We start from the raw sequence: 15,829 nt of genomic DNA, 5'->3' as shown, positions 1-15,829 counted from the left end.
TTGTCCTCTTTGTCATCGTCCTTTTTCTCCTGGCCTACACACTAAAAATCAATGGGTAATACTGGCAATAATGGGTTGGTTTTACCCAGTATCCATGGGCATAAAGACACACAAGACAAGGGTTTGGTTCGATGCTGTAACATTGCAGTAATAATAAAATAACACATAAACAAAAACTATGGAGCAAGCTTAATCTGGTATTATGTCTATGCTATATTGAGCTATATTTGTAGTGTGCATTCTTCCTCATTTTTCACTCTTCTTTTCCGACCCTCTGTCTTTAAAGTTAATTATCTTTATCTAAATTCCCACAACAACCCTTGTTTGGAAATTTATTGTTATGTCATGGCTGTTTGGGGGTTGTGTTAGGAAGCATTCCCTTCCTTGTGGACTGATACCCAAAGATGAGTGAATTATTGGTGTCTTTACTAAAGAAAAGAGAGATTTGTTGCAGATGAATTTTCTGTTGATGTGCTTTTGTATTCTTTTATTCTCTGTCTGTGCTTTTCTGTCTTCCTCTCTGGCTCTTCTATTCTATTCTACTTTACTGGAGTAGTTGTGCGTGTCGGCAGGTGGAGCTCCATGCTCTCCCATTCAAACCTTCAGGAGGGTCCAGGACTCCCTCAGCGAAACACACTGTGTGTCACACACACACACACACACACACACACACACACACACACACACACACACACACGTGCACGCGCACACGGCTGTCAGGCGTGTCAGAGAAGCGCTCGAGCCTCTGTGAGTTGGAGAGGGAGAGTGAAAAAGAGAGAGCGCGCGCTGTGTAGTCAGTGTTTTACCGTCAGCGGAACCGGACAGACTTGTATGTGTGTGTTAGTTAGTAAGGGTTGTCCGGTTGAGTCTGGTTGTTTTATTTGTTTGCTCGCTTCTCTAAAAATGGGATTCTGACAGCAGCCGGGCTGCGGGCGCCGCCGGCTCCTCCTGACCGGAAAATGAAGCGTCTCTGTCGGAGGCTGGCGGTGGCCGTGGCGGTGCTGGTGTGGCTGGGGGCGCTGGTTTACCTGCTGGTGCTGAGCCGGAGGAAGCTGCCGGAGCTCGGTACCGGAGCAGGAGGAGGAGGAGTAGCGGGAGGCGGAGAGACAGCGTACAACCAGGTGAAGTACCACCTCTCCTACTTTGTGTGTACGCGACAGACACTGAGTGTGTGTGTCCGAAAGAAAAGATGCAGCGATGTCCCCGTGTGTGTTGAGTAAACAGCAGTCACTGCAGGCTATTATCTCTTGTAGTAAAGCCATAATATCCTGAAGTGCATCAGTGATGAGTTTATAGTGGCATTAGTGGTTGTTTTATGGCGTTTACATCCCTGTAAAGACTTCTAGCTTGGCTGTGATGTCTCTGTACTTTTCTTTCAAACCTCAGGGATAGTTTGATTGTCAGTGCTGGATAAAGTATTTGAGGTCTTTAGTGAATGGAACTATACAACAACAAAAAATAACTGTACTCAGTTACAAGTAAAACTCCCATATTTGAAACTGAGTAAAAGCACATTGGCAGTAAAATGTAACTAGTTATGCAAAGTTTAATGTCAGAGCAGTGAATGCACTATGTTTGTTTAATTGTTGTAGTTGGCACTGATGAGTAGTTTAGATAGCAGAGATTCATATTTGGAGACTTTTTCATGCTTGAAGGTGACAACTTAGTCTGTAAGTGATGCAGAGTGTATAAAGTACATTTCCTTGTGAAATGCAAATGTTAAATTCAAACACCATAAGTGTCGAACCCTAAGAACTTAAGTTGGATAAAGTCCCTCTCTGTCGTGTTTCTTCTGTCCGCTCCCAGTGGAAAAACTAAAGAAAATCTGCAATATCGTTACTTAAATATTTCATTCTCTCCAGTTTTATCTTGGTATCAGTGGGCATTTACCTACAGGATATTCATATTTAATCCTACAATATTCCTGTCTGCAGTGTCTCTATAGATTGTGATTCAATACTCAACTTTTTATTTCTTTTTGAATATACTCTAAGTGCCATCTCCATAATATGCTCATACAGCCACTACAGGGGCTTCTATCACAGTATAAAATCGTGATCAGATTGCTGTGGCTCCTTTTTGAAGATAATTGGGTTCATTTTCGACCCGGCTTGGTGTCTGCGCCCAGTGTGCACTGCAGGATATCTGTTATGCAAAAGACCTGCAGCATGTTAACTGTGGCTGGTGGGATAAATTGTATTGATCATGCCTCTCTTACCTTGTTTTATTGAACTACCGGCGCACACACACACACACTGTAGAAATCCTGGAACAGCCCACAGTTTTGAGAAATGCTTTTCTGTAGAATGATTGTGAGATGAGAGGACATGAAATATAGCACAAGTACTATAAATAATTATTATGAAAGAATGGTAAACAGTGTATGAGGTCTCAGCCTTGAAGATAAGCAGTGTGCTCTGCTGCTACCTATTTAAATAATGAAACTTACTTGTACCATTATCAGAATTTACTGCTTTATTTGTGAGTCACTTTACATTATAAGTACAATCCACCCAGTTTATTCTACTTTAATAATGGCATAGATTCACTGTATATTTCAAAGGAGTCCAGACAGAAGATTTTTTTTCGATGGAAAGCCCATCAGTGTGTGTGTGTGTGTGTGTGTGTGTGTGTGTGTGTGAGTGAGTGAGAGGGCTGCTGCATATTCAGCTCCCCCGCCACACACTGAGACTCAGCAGTCTGTGTCACAGTGACAAGTATTTATGTAGAGACAACAGAAATACATAAATCTTGCATAGAAAATCTGATAGTTCTCCACTCAGCTTTCTGTGTTCCTTGTACTTTCCTAATATACAGGATTATTTGTTGTATTGATCAGCAGCATATTGTGACCTCTGACCTCCCTGAGCTCCTTGTTCATGGTTGCTTGTAATACGGGAAGCTTACTCTGGTGTTCTTTCAAATGTGAGTCATTTTGGATATGAGCGTCAGTTAAACGGCTGAAATGTAAATGCAGGCTGAATGAAAGCTTTTAGAGGGGTCTGAGTAAACAGCTTAAACACACATTACTGTTAGATCGCCTACAGTCAAAAGCATGTGTGCGTCTTCCTAACAGTTTGAGTTCATGTGTGATGTATCACATTTCAGAGGTTTTACAGCTACACTTATTTTAAAAGGATCAAAACCGAGCAGACCAGTGACACTCTGCCACTACACTGCTCCGAAACATGCAGCCAACTCTTGAACAGAGGCCTGTCTTGGCAGCCAGTTATTAAATAGAGCTGAGCTTGGCCCTGAAACAAGTGTGAATACTGAATCAGAAAGTTGGACTCAAATGCCAAGTTGTGATGCCAGTGTAGTGAGGTCAAATTTTCTAGAGATGGCAATGTCAGTCTGTTGGTCACGCCTCTGGCCCATACTGAAGTATCTCAACAACTATCAGATGGATCACTGTGAAATTTGATACAGATATTCATTGTGCCCAGAGGCGGAACCCCTCTCTGAATTAGTGATCTCATGACTTAACATCTATCTCATCCACTAGTTGAATCAACACAAAAGTTTATAGTAATAAGCAAAAGTCAGTATTTGTGAAAAACAGAGAATCCAGTCAGCAAAGTGTAATAATTATGCATCAACAAAGCTCTTAAGACGTCAACAGTTCTTTAAGAGGAACCACTGTTTGTCTTCAATTTGAGGCTCGCCTTAATTTTGTACGAGTAGGAGGTGCTTTTCAAATGCTGCATAAATCAGGCATTGAAGCTTAATCGGCTGTTGCTCTTGTTGTAAGTTGACCAGATAAATGCCTCAAATATGAAATCTGAAATGTAATTAAAGTACTTGAGTAGAAGGGGTAGAAACAGCTGCAACCACTTAGCCGATCAGGAGGAAAAGAGGAAAGAGAAGAAGAAAAAAAACCCTGTCTTGTCTAGTGCGGACTTGTTCTGTGAGATTTAAGCCTACAAGCTAATGAGAGAATCTCCGTTCATTCAGCAGGACAGTCAGTGTGTGAGAGAGAGAGAGAGAGAGAGAGAGAGAGAGAGAGAGAGAGAGAGAATGAATCATTTTCAAGTCAGGACACACATGCTGTAAAACACCTCGCCTAATACCCTTGCCAGATACAGACATGCCAACTTAATCCTACGGTTTTCACACCCAGTGTAAAACTGTAGGATCTGTCAGCAGGTAGAGACCGCCTTGTATCATCATTACCATGCACACAGTCTGTTCCCATCATAAAAAAAGAAACCTAAATTGGGCCCTTCTGGTGCAGTGGTACATTATTCAAACATGAGTTAGAACAGGATCGGGAATATGATGCAGCTCTAATTAGAGAAACATTTGAACCAAAACAGCAAGTTTCTCTAAAAAAACATGAAAGGTGTGTGCCAAGCTGAACTTAACAACAAGAAGGGTGCTTAGTCTTATATCTTTAATTTAAAGGGATATAACCATAGACTGTATAGATAATGATGTAGCTACTGTGACATCACCCATTGGTTCGTGGACTCCTGTTTGAATCTTTGAGTTCGGCATTTCGGTGGTTGCCATCTTGTTGTTTTGGAGCCAAGAGTGAACATACACATGGACGAGAGGCTGGTGCTGCGGAGGGGCAAGGGGTGGATCTGACTGAGAAGCTGCGGACACAATCAGCAGACAGCTTGTAGAGAGCAAGACTGTTTTTTGTACCAGGTTTTGTCACATTTTTATTTCTGCTGTAAAGTTAGACATTTTATCAAGCAGGTCTATGGGGTTGACTTGCTTCTGGAGCCAGCCTCAAGTGCCCAGTCAAAGAACTGCAGTTTTTGGCACTTCCATGGCTTTAATTTTCCAGCCTCGGAGACTGCCGGTTGGATAAAACACTGTAAATGTAAAAACCTGAAGTTCTTCTTCATTTGCACTCTGCTAGCTGTTCCCTTAAGGGAGAAATACACTTTCTGTGTCAGTATTTAAATTCTAAAATCGTCATCTGCCCATCTGTGTGTGAGGGTGCATGCATACGCAGACGTGCTCACACATGTGTCGTCATGTACCTTCATGTGAACAGTCTGCATGCACACCCTCACAGACACCCAAGTATAAGCAGAGCAATATCTGCTGTCCAAGTCAGTGTCTGGTTTGTTGTTTATCCTGCTCCTCAACTGCACAATGCCAACCTTTGGGTTGTTTTATCTCCCCCAAAGAAAGCAATACAACCGATGTAATCTACTTAAGTTCTAACACTAACATAAGTGTGTCTGTTTCCATCCTACTGTTTTTATGCACATTTTCAATTTGTGAATAAAAGATGCCCCCCTGCCCCCCTTGAAATATCCCAAAAAAAAGCTTTTACACTTAGGGGCATTTTAAAAAAAAACGGTAAATCAATAAAAGGTAAATGAGACTTTATGTAATGAAAACTGATTCAGGGAATAAATAATGGCGCGTTGTCAATGAATAGGCACTGCAAGCTAGGGCTGTCGCTTGAAAGTCAGAGATTCAAATTGGAGAATTAGCGCTACCGACTGCTTATCTTGATGAACCAACTCTTAATTTTGCATAATAGTAGTAGATGGAGAAGCACATAAATTTGCATTTTCTTTTGCTGATTTTCTGAAAATTCGGTCAAAATTTGCACGACATTATGGATGGAAACCCAACTAGTGAAAGCACTTGTTTGCACCTTGGACATATGCTTTATACAAGCAGTCTCCATTGTGTGTTTAACCTGTCATTGAGACATCACCCTGATAGGTCCTGGCTCACCTGTCTCTTGTTTACCAAATAATACTATGAATGATTGAGCCCCAGGAACTACAAAGTCCCTGTTGTGCATTCCTGTTTCTGTTCTGTTTTCAGCACATCTGAAGGAACATTCAGATTTGTTGAACTAAAACCATAAAGGACTGAAAAGCTTTGTTTGAGACACTGTTCTTTGTATGCACCTAGACAACAAGAAAGTCATCACATTATTCTTTACAACTTTTTGCTAGTTAAGAAGTCTGCTGAATAATATTGAGAATTTGTAACCAGTGCTTGCCGAATGCTGCACACAAGTTTTTTTTCCAACTTGTGCTTGACCAGTGACATTCAGCATGGCAAACTTCACCCTGATAGCTCATTGTGAAATCCACCTTTTATTTTTATTTACACAGCTGAAAGTCACAGGGACAGCGCACAATTAAAGACATTTCTATAAATGTGCCAGTTTATCCATTTTGCCAATTTTCAAATGCAGTTCCCTGGGCAGTTGTAGTGACAGCTACAAAAGACACATGAACTACATTAAAACTAAAACACAAAGCAGAGCATATTTCATAAGAACACATAAAATACTTTAAAACAAGGACAACAATATATAAACCTAAAAACAACGCATGCATCAGGTTATTCTGAAGCAGGAACTTTTGGATGGCAGGAATTATGACCCAAAACCCCAAATTGAAGTTCAGGCAGCCAAAATGCATTTAAAACTCCCGAGTTTCTAAAGGTCTTCTGGAAAAGGTTAAAACTCGTCACTTTTTGGATCTCATCCTTGAGGTTTGGGAAAACTCGATCATAATTGCACGGTAGCACAGATAATAAAATTTGGTATAGCAACGTTTTCATCCAGACACCAGCATGTTCCTATGATTATGCATAATTTCACATAATCAGATGTTGTTTACATGGGCTCTTACCCTCATTATCGGCCTAATTACAGTATAATCATATTATTAATGTGCATGTAAATGTAGCCTGTGGTTTTGTTGGACAGCTTGCAGGTGAAAGTGTGCAGAGGTGTGTTAATGTGAAACCTCCTGTGGAAAAACCACGTCAAAAACAAACGGCAAATAGGTTTTTTTTTTCTCTGAAGAATCCTGTGTACATATAAGCTACATGTCTCTGACTGCTATGAAAAATCTTCTCATCCAGCTCTGAATATTTGCAGTGTATTTGTGTGCGAGTCTAAGCCATGACTGAGGATGTGTGTTAGTTTTGTCAGCAGTACTTGTGGCACTGTGCGCTATTCAAATGCTAATGCAGAGTTCCCATTTCTCACAGGATTAGCCTGCACTCCTGTTTACCTAGCACGACTACTTCCTGTACAAGGAACGGTTCTCCTGTTTGCGCACGCACGCACACACACACGCACACGCGCACACAGAAACACTTATATGCAGGATCACACCCTCATCTGCATGTGCACACAAGAAAAATTGGTATTTCTTGCACAGAGGGGAGATCACACACACAGTGACACACACAAACACACACGCACACTCACACACCCTGAGAGAGCCTTTGGAGAGCCTTTGAAGCAGTGTGGTTGGAGTGTGCCCGTGTCCTCAGGCAGGTTGGCAGGGGATCTTTATGGAGTTTCTGCCTTCAGAAGTCCAAACATGAGAGGAAACAATCTGTTGGTTCGTTGAATACTGAAGGACACTCTGCCGCTCTGTGTGCGCTGCTCTCTCACTCTCTCTTTTTCTCTTTCTGTTAAAGATGGATGTGAAACGTCCCAGGGCAGGTGGGCAGGTGTTTGATCAGGATTCAAGCAGGATGTGCTGTACGGTGGAGACCAGAAAATATTAGATATCACACAATTTAAGACATTATAGTTATTTTATACAAGAGTTTGCCTTTTAAGTGATGAGAGCATTGCCATCAAAACCATCTGTGTGTCTCAGGAGATTGTCAGCTCTAGTGCTTCATTAACACCTGACATTGTTGCTGACTGCAGTCACACACAGACTGACTGTTAGTTTGTTGTGTTTTGTTGGTTTGTGTGCTATAGAACTAACTGCCCCTCAGACTGCCTGTAACCTTTAAAACCTGTCAAATCAGCAAAATGTTGCTTATAATCCACCCAGAAAGAATCATTTTAAGGTCATTTGAAGTTTTGAGGCTGGTGGAAAAATTTCCCTTTGTCCCAAATGGATGTTTGTGAGGTACTTCATAAGAAATATTTCTATTGAACATGACCTTGGGATCCATAAGCATTGCTGTCTATATCAGAATTACAATACGATACACCATAGTTACTCACACTGCAATTACTACTACTACGACCTTTTTATACCTGTACATATGTATTTATTTATTTTATCCTGGCTATATTTGGTTATTCATTTTATCACGGCTATACACCAGCCTATCACTGAACTATATTTTATTTTATGTTTATATTTTTACTCATATTAGGCTGACTTCCGCACTATTTCATGTCAGTGTCTAAGATTCTTATTTATAAAACAGATAGCTCTGGTCCTTGAGTATGATTGGTTGAGCTGCGTTCAAAGTCATCATAAAATACTCCATACGCAAACAACTGTGACCACATAACAACAGTATTACTGCGCCTAGGACTGGGCAATATATTGATATTATCTGATATTATGATATAAGCATAGATATTGTCTTACATTTTGGATGTAGTAATATCTTAAATGGTGTATTTTTCTGGCTTTAAGGGCTGCATTACAGTACGGTGATGTCATTTTCTGTACTTACCAGACTGTTCTAGCTGTTCTTTTATTTGCCTTTACCTCCTTAGTTATTATATCCACAGTACTGATGATTATTTATCAAAAATGTAATTTTGTAAATATTTTGTGAAAGCACCAATAGGCAACCCTACAATATTGTCACAATATCGTTATCAAGGTATTTGGTCAAAAATATATCAATGATCAACGATTCAATGTCATTGATGCAAAGAGAAAACATCAATCCATATCGTCATCTTTAGAATATGCTATATAGCCCACACTGCTACATGTAGCTACATGCTAACGTCAGGAAACATGTAGGCTAATCTTGGTTGCCGTTGTTGTTAATTTTACCCTGATCTCAGATAATATTCCTGCTGAAACATGTCCAGTTGACAAAATTTTGGTGGAGAAGCTTTTGTTGGTGATTTTTTCACAGTAGTCACTGCTGTATTCTGTTATAGTTACTCCTGTGGCTGCAATAATGGTGCAGAGACCCCAGAGATGTTTTTTCCCCAAGCATGTTCTACATAGTCCCAACTTACTGTGCTGTGATTGGTAATTACTTATCCTCAGCGCATGTGAGGTGTGCAAGCCCCACTGTAGGGTGGGACAGGGGGACTTTGGATACCTGGATACACTGGCCAATGGGAGCAGACTGGGCTTTTTCAGGAGAGGGGCTTAAAGAAACAGGCACTAATAGGGAGCGTTTCAGGGAGTGAATACATGTGTAAAATATGTTGGGTTTTTTTAAACAATGAAGCATGTAACGATGTTCTATTAGAAACCCAAAATACAAGCATGAACCTAAAAAATGAGCATAACAGGAATTGTTTACCTGTTGAGCATGATCATAATTATTGTAGTCTGTCTTTTATCAGCGGGTGATGTCTGTGTGTGTGATGTTTGGTAAACTAAAGCTTAATGAGTGCTACATTAATACTGTTTATCTTAATATTTGCAGTCCTTCGCCATTACTTCATCATGAGCTGATGAACTTACAGCATCAGACTTGACTGTGAACAGTGTACCACAATCTTTATGGAGATAGTGCATGTGCATGAGAGACAGGGCGGTAAAGGGAATCACAGTTTTATGTTGATATCTCACTCCTTTTATATATATATTTTTTTATACATTTCCTTCCCTGTATGATTTTCACCCTGTGTCAGTGACAATGTGCAGTTGGATATGACTAAAATGGACTTTAAGGGAGATCATACATAAAAACAGTTATAGTGTGAATTGTCAAAATACGATTCTATATTCCGAAGCACGATTTTCTGAACTCATGGACTGTGTCTTTATTGCAACTTTCTTTGCAACCGAATCTCTCTTTCCATTTTTTAGTTTCTGTCTCAGTTTCTCTCTCTCTTTCACTTCTTGAGGAAACAAGATCGATGCTCCAATCTGTGTGCTCGCCTTGTGTATCACAATGCCCAATCTCACACACACACACACACACACACACACACACACACACACACACACACACACAATACCCTACACCACCCATTTACGCACACATTTACACACACTGCATGCACACACGCAGTTGAAATTATTCATTTCCCCGTCATATGAAATGCAGTTATTGTTCCTTTCTCCTTCCCTCTCCCTATCAGGAGGTATTCACATGGACAAGAGGAGAGGGAAATGAGTTTTCAGAGCGGCTATAACCAGCTCCCAGGGAGGGAATAATAATAATAATGTTTTATATGAGGCTCTCTGTACAGCAGGGCCCACAGGTTGGCTAACTAGACTGGCCTCTGGCACAGAGGGCCTCATTTGTGAAACACGCTGGGGAAATGAACCCGACTGTGGTTCAACAGCTACAGTGGCTGATAAATCACAAAAGTCACCTGCCAGTTTTGCTCTTGTGGCAGCCAGAGTACATCGATTTGGAGGAATGTAAAATCAGAATCACCTGCCAGATTAGCTGAATTTTTCAAGATAAAATGAAATTGTTAAGGGTTTATTTTTTTGTGAAAATTTGTGTTGGACAGGAGAGCTTAAATGGCAGTAGTCCAGCCTTTTAAAGCAATATTAAAGGTCAAATTAAATTTAAATGACTATGGGCTTCCAGAGATTACAAATGTCATGAAAGGGTGATTTAATTAATAAAATGTTCAGTCAAACACAAGAAATAAAATTAATTTATTTCACTCTCCCATGCCCATTTTTATTTTTGAGCCCTGACATTTCATAGAGGCTGTTACCTTCTGTAGAACAGCCGTAGTTTGCAGAGATAAGCCAAATTTAATGCATCTCAACACATCCTGAGTCGCTTCACAGTAAAAAAAATCCTTGCAGCTGTTTGGTGCAGGAGTTCCTAGATCTGTATGAAATGTGTTCATGATACAGATTCATATTGTGCCTGTTGTGCACCAGAATCAACAGAACTAAGGCAGGAATCCAAGTAAAGACAAGGAAATGTTGCCGTTAGGACTTTACTGACTTGGATTACTTACAAAGGGCCAAATAAAATCTTACTGAAATTTTTTCAACATGTATTTTTAGCACAGATAAGGCACAGCAAATGGATCTGGAAATGGCTGAGGAAATACATTTCTTACTGCAGCAGAAGCCACTGTTTTGCCGGAGTAAGTAGACCTTTTTCATCGTAGAAGAAAAAAACACAGGAGATAACAATAACATTAAAGATGGCCCTGTGCTTTAAAGTTGCCACTGTAAGTCATGTCAGTGACTGAGCCAACATGATCAATACCTGGATCCTGGAACAGTGCTTCCCCACTCTGAAAAGGCTTGAAAAAGGCCTACAGAACATTCATGTGGTCCTCGTCATTTTGTTAGGGTGGATTTTATTACCAGGAAGTTTGATTCAAGCAGCTGATAGAATGGCACCGCTGTTAAACTCTGGAAGGTTTACAAGTTGTGATTTTGGATAAATGCCAAACAATGTACCAGCTTAATGATGAATGTACTTCCTTTTCTCCTCAGTATATTAGTAAGTGACAAACCCCATGTTGTGAGTATATCTGTCCTGCTAATGGAAGAAACTGAAGTTTATACCTGGCACCTATTATTTATATCCTGCATTGTCTTACCACTTTGTAAATATTAAAGATTAACTATGCAGGATTTTTCCTAAAAAAACAACGTATTGACTCATGCAGAAATAATCATCTCTTATGAACCACTGGAAGTATGTGGCAGTATATTTATCTGCAGAAACTCAACCCACTGCCTGATTTTTTGTCTTTACTTTTTTGTTCTGTGTTTGGGATGTTTACTGGTGTGTACCTGTAAGGTAGCGACCAGGTGCCAGACGGTAAGCAGCAGGCATCCAAGGGACACAACACAGAAAAAATGCAAATATAGTGAGGTGCAATGCCAAACAAGTGAATGTGGGCTTTCATTTTGCTGGCAAGTATTTTTCCAAACAGTAGCAGACAGTCTTGAATAGTATACCTTTAAAAATAATGATCATCACCTCCATACAGCTTGAGAATTGGAGCTTATGTGTTTCATTTTAGTTTTCTCAGGTTCGTAAGAAACTATTTTCTGTCTTAAAATTTAGATATCTTGATGCTTTACTTCCAAAACTCTTTCTGCCCCAGTCTCTCACAATTTATTTGTTTAAAGGGGACAATGCAGAGAGAGATGTTACAGTTAAGTACAATGTGCAGAATATAATGCATCTAGCTGAAGTTAATTTGCAGCTCTTGTCCCTGTTTAGGCTTTTAAAAAGTAAATGCAGCATTATGCAGAAGCAGCCTGCAGGTCTAAGGTTACCAGACGCGAAGAGCTCAGTGTTGTGATGGTAGAGAAGTGTTCATTGAGGAGACGACAGATAAGTAAGTGAAGAGTTTTAGACGCAGGCTCCGGTGATTTCTTGTTTTGCTCCTCTGTGGCTTTTCAGCTAAATGAACAGTTGCTCTGATATTATACAAAGACGGGCAATTTGCAATCACCGTGCAGTTGCAGCATTAAGAAGCACGTTTCTCACAAAAGCACAAGAAAGTGTGTTTTGCATTTTTCCCCCTCCTCATCTCTACCTCCTTTATAAATGATTCAGGCGATTCAGAAAAAAACAGCAAGAATCAGCATAAATGAGATTTTTTAAAGTTGAGGATGCGGCATAATCAAGCATCTTTGACTGCAAAATTATCCAAGTGTACTGCGTGTGGGTCCCTTACAAGCACGCACACACACACACACACACACACACACACACACACACACACACACATTAAACGTAAACACAAACATAGGACATAGACTGAAAGCAGTTGAAGATTAGCACAACAGCATCAAATCACAAATGCACATGTATTGACATTACGTTATGTATTTTATTTATATATATTTATATATGCATGCCTTTACGCTACAGTTTGTGTGTGTGTTTGAAAGAGAAAGAAAGGGAGCAACCCAGTCGCCATTGTAAATATTGGCATTGTAGATTTCTGCAAACCCCGGATATGTAACATTTTATTTAATTTAATTTATTTATTTTATTATGTGGTGTATATGTTAAAACTTTATGAATTAGCAAAGCTATGGTTAATGTGTGCTTATGTTAAGATGCAAAAATCACTTGGTTATGGTTAGGAAAAGATCATATTTTGGCTCGAAACACTTGCTTTTCATGGCACTTTTGCCACTAAACATGGCACCAATATCTCTCTAAAAAGCAAACAAACAGAAAAAAAACCCCACCCCCAATTCCGTCGTTTGTTGGTCTTGAACAGTGGTTTGCAGTGGTCTGCAGCTTGGAAGCCATATTGCCGAGATATCGGGTCATCCACCATCCCACTGACCTCCTGATGACAGTCGGTTCATATACATATATTCAGAACTATGTCACTTTCAAACCGTTGATATGATGCATATGAAACGTTTGCAGACACGTAGAATGCCAACATTTTCATATGATGATTGGGCACAAGAAAGACCATGTTCTCGTGTGTTTAAATCAGTTTACTGTCAGCTTTCAGTTTTTTCAGAGACCTGGCTTCCTTAATTTGGTTTAAGGATAAAAAGAAACCAGGTTAACATGGCCGCTGAAGAAACCTGATATCTGAGTAATGAAGTCAAGTAAACAGGTCTCTAACAGGGTTTTTGCAGAGTGCATGTGCGTGATAATGACCTCAGACAAGGGAAGGAATGCTCCAGTAGCAGCAGCAGCACAGATGCATGGAAGGAAAAATCATAGCGTTGCGTCCTGGGGAAAAAAAAAAAAAAAAAAAAAAAAATGAAACTAATCTAAAACTTGTACCAAGATATAAAGTAAAAGTGAAATAGATAAGACTAAAAAATAAACAGCATATAACAATCAGACATTCATACAGTAGAAAATATCAGCCCTTTTATTTCAGAGCACTGCACTGCAGTGTAGCTTTGTTTAAGCTACTGTCATCAGCAAATAAATGACAGCATTGGTTGTTTGTTCAAAAGCTTAATAACCTGTGTGTTATCCTGACAAGTGACCTCTTGTGGACATGTGACTAATGACTGTTCTCTCTAATTACAACAGGGAAATTAATGTGATGTGGTTTTACACTGAAACCACTCCTTTAGAGGAGGACGGTGCGGATACACTGCTTGTATGTACTGCAGGCTACTGTTGTAGGAACGCTTGAGAAGCAGAGACATTAGCAAGCTAACCAAGCTAACTGCCAGCTCCAGACGTGCTGCAGTAGTCAGTGTTGCACAGTGCTCTGGCCTACACCAATTACATTACTTTCCCATTTCCCATTGCCCCCTCCGTTGTTTTTCTTTTTTCTTTTTCATCAATAGTTAGTCAGAGAAAGGATGCTACAATTATATACATTATACAATTATATATATATTTATATAAACTGAGAGTGTCTGCTCCATACAGCAGCAGCACAGAGTAGCAGGAGTCATATTTCACTGATCATAATCTGATCATGGTGTATCTGTTTCCTCCACAATCTGATGCAAAAATGATACAGATAAATTTATGATCTGTACTATACGGTGCGATTCAGAGACAGAGTTACTTAGGAAAATTGTTTTTTGATTGTCATATCGGTTTGATTGAATCTTTGGTCTGTATCAATACAGCCAAATTGCTGATACATATTTATTAAACTTTGAACCAAAGTTGGAACAAACACTTGGAAGCCAAGCGGGAACAGGTACTTTTAGTAGCCAGTGTGTACCATTACATTTACAATATGCCTGTCATGGTTAAAAAAATGGAGTTTGGAGCAAAGATATCTGGTTATTGCCAAGTAAACATGTTCTCCAATTTCCTCTCTTAAACCTGTTTCTGCCTGTAACCAGGTTACTTTTGTGAATGTCGCCATAGTCAAAGACAGGAAAGGATAGTGTGTGTCTGTGTGTGTGGGGGAGTTAAAGGGAGTGAGTGTGTGAATAGGTCTGTCATTGTCTGCAGTGTGTGTGTGTGTGTGTGTGTGCACTGGTGCGAAAATTGTAATTCTCACCTTGATGCATGTAGGATTAAGCCATCAATCTAGTTTATAGAGAGCGGAGGGTAAAGTGAGGATAAAGAGAGTGAGGGAGAAAGATAACAGAGAGAGAGAGGGGAGAGGGAGAGGGAGGGAGCCAAAGAGGAAAGTCAAAAACTGAGAGACGAGAGGGAACGCGCACAAAGCGGAGAGCAAGATGGAAAAACATGGCGAGAGAGAGCCAAATAAAGGGAGAGAAATGAGAGACAACAGCAGTGACAGAAAGGGAGGACAGAAAACTAAGAGACAAAGTGAATACGAGATGAGAATAGAAAAGATGAAGAATTGGAGAGCGTGATGCAAGATGAGAACCAAAATGAGAAAGAAAAAATGATAAAAGACACCGAAAAAAGAGGAAAATATAGAAATATAGTGGAGGGGGGAGGAAAAGAGAGACAAAAGTAGAGGGAGAAAAAGCCAACACACACAAGAACAACAAGAGTGAGACGACAGGGAGCAAATGAACTGGTTTAAAGCAGACAGAGAACAAGCTGTTTTCGTTGTCACCAGTCATTTGTGCTCCATGTGTCATTTCTCCGCTCAGTGCCAGTTACAGCCAGCTTCTCCTGTCACTGCCTGTGTTAGCACAAGCTAGTATCAATACTGCTACCAAACGGCACGGTGGGTTTATGTATTGAGGTGAAACACACAAGAAGGCACTTAGCAGAGGACAACTCTTCATGATTCTCTAACTTACACAGTTGCAGCCTTTCAGGTGTGTTAAGTCAGTTTTTATCCCATTTTGATCTGCTGTGCCAGGAAATGGTCGATGTAGATACCACAAAACATAAATAACAAAAAGTCATTGGACGTTGTTTGTGTTATGTGTTGACTTAGGTCATCTTTCTAACTTAGAACATTTTACTTTCCCTTGCTGAGATTTGAAGAAATAGTGACATTACTACAGGGAAAGGACACAAGTGTTTAGATCGCACAGGTCATAAACAGCCAGATCAGCCA

General features: G+C 40.0%; 1 protein-coding gene across 1 annotated transcript in view; it reads left to right on the top strand.

The window, feature by feature from the left end:
- The first annotated feature begins 730 nt into the window (after nucleotides 1–730).
- Nucleotides 731–15,829, top strand: part of galnt14 (UDP-N-acetyl-alpha-D-galactosamine:polypeptide N-acetylgalactosaminyltransferase 14 (GalNAc-T14)) — a 196,716-nt gene continuing 181,617 nt past the window's right edge. Inside the window, exon 1 of the mRNA XM_050058286.1 lies at nucleotides 731–1,121. Coding sequence (XP_049914243.1) covers nucleotides 960–1,121 — 162 coding nt within the window. The 5' untranslated portion in view covers nucleotides 731–959. The remainder of the gene's footprint in view (nucleotides 1,122–15,829) is intronic.

Source organism: Epinephelus moara, chromosome 12, assembly GCF_006386435.1.
Source record: "Epinephelus moara isolate mb chromosome 12, YSFRI_EMoa_1.0, whole genome shotgun sequence".
Taxonomy (NCBI): Eukaryota; Metazoa; Chordata; class Actinopteri; order Perciformes; family Serranidae; genus Epinephelus; species Epinephelus moara.
This window is presented reverse-complemented; position numbering and strand designations above follow the sequence as displayed.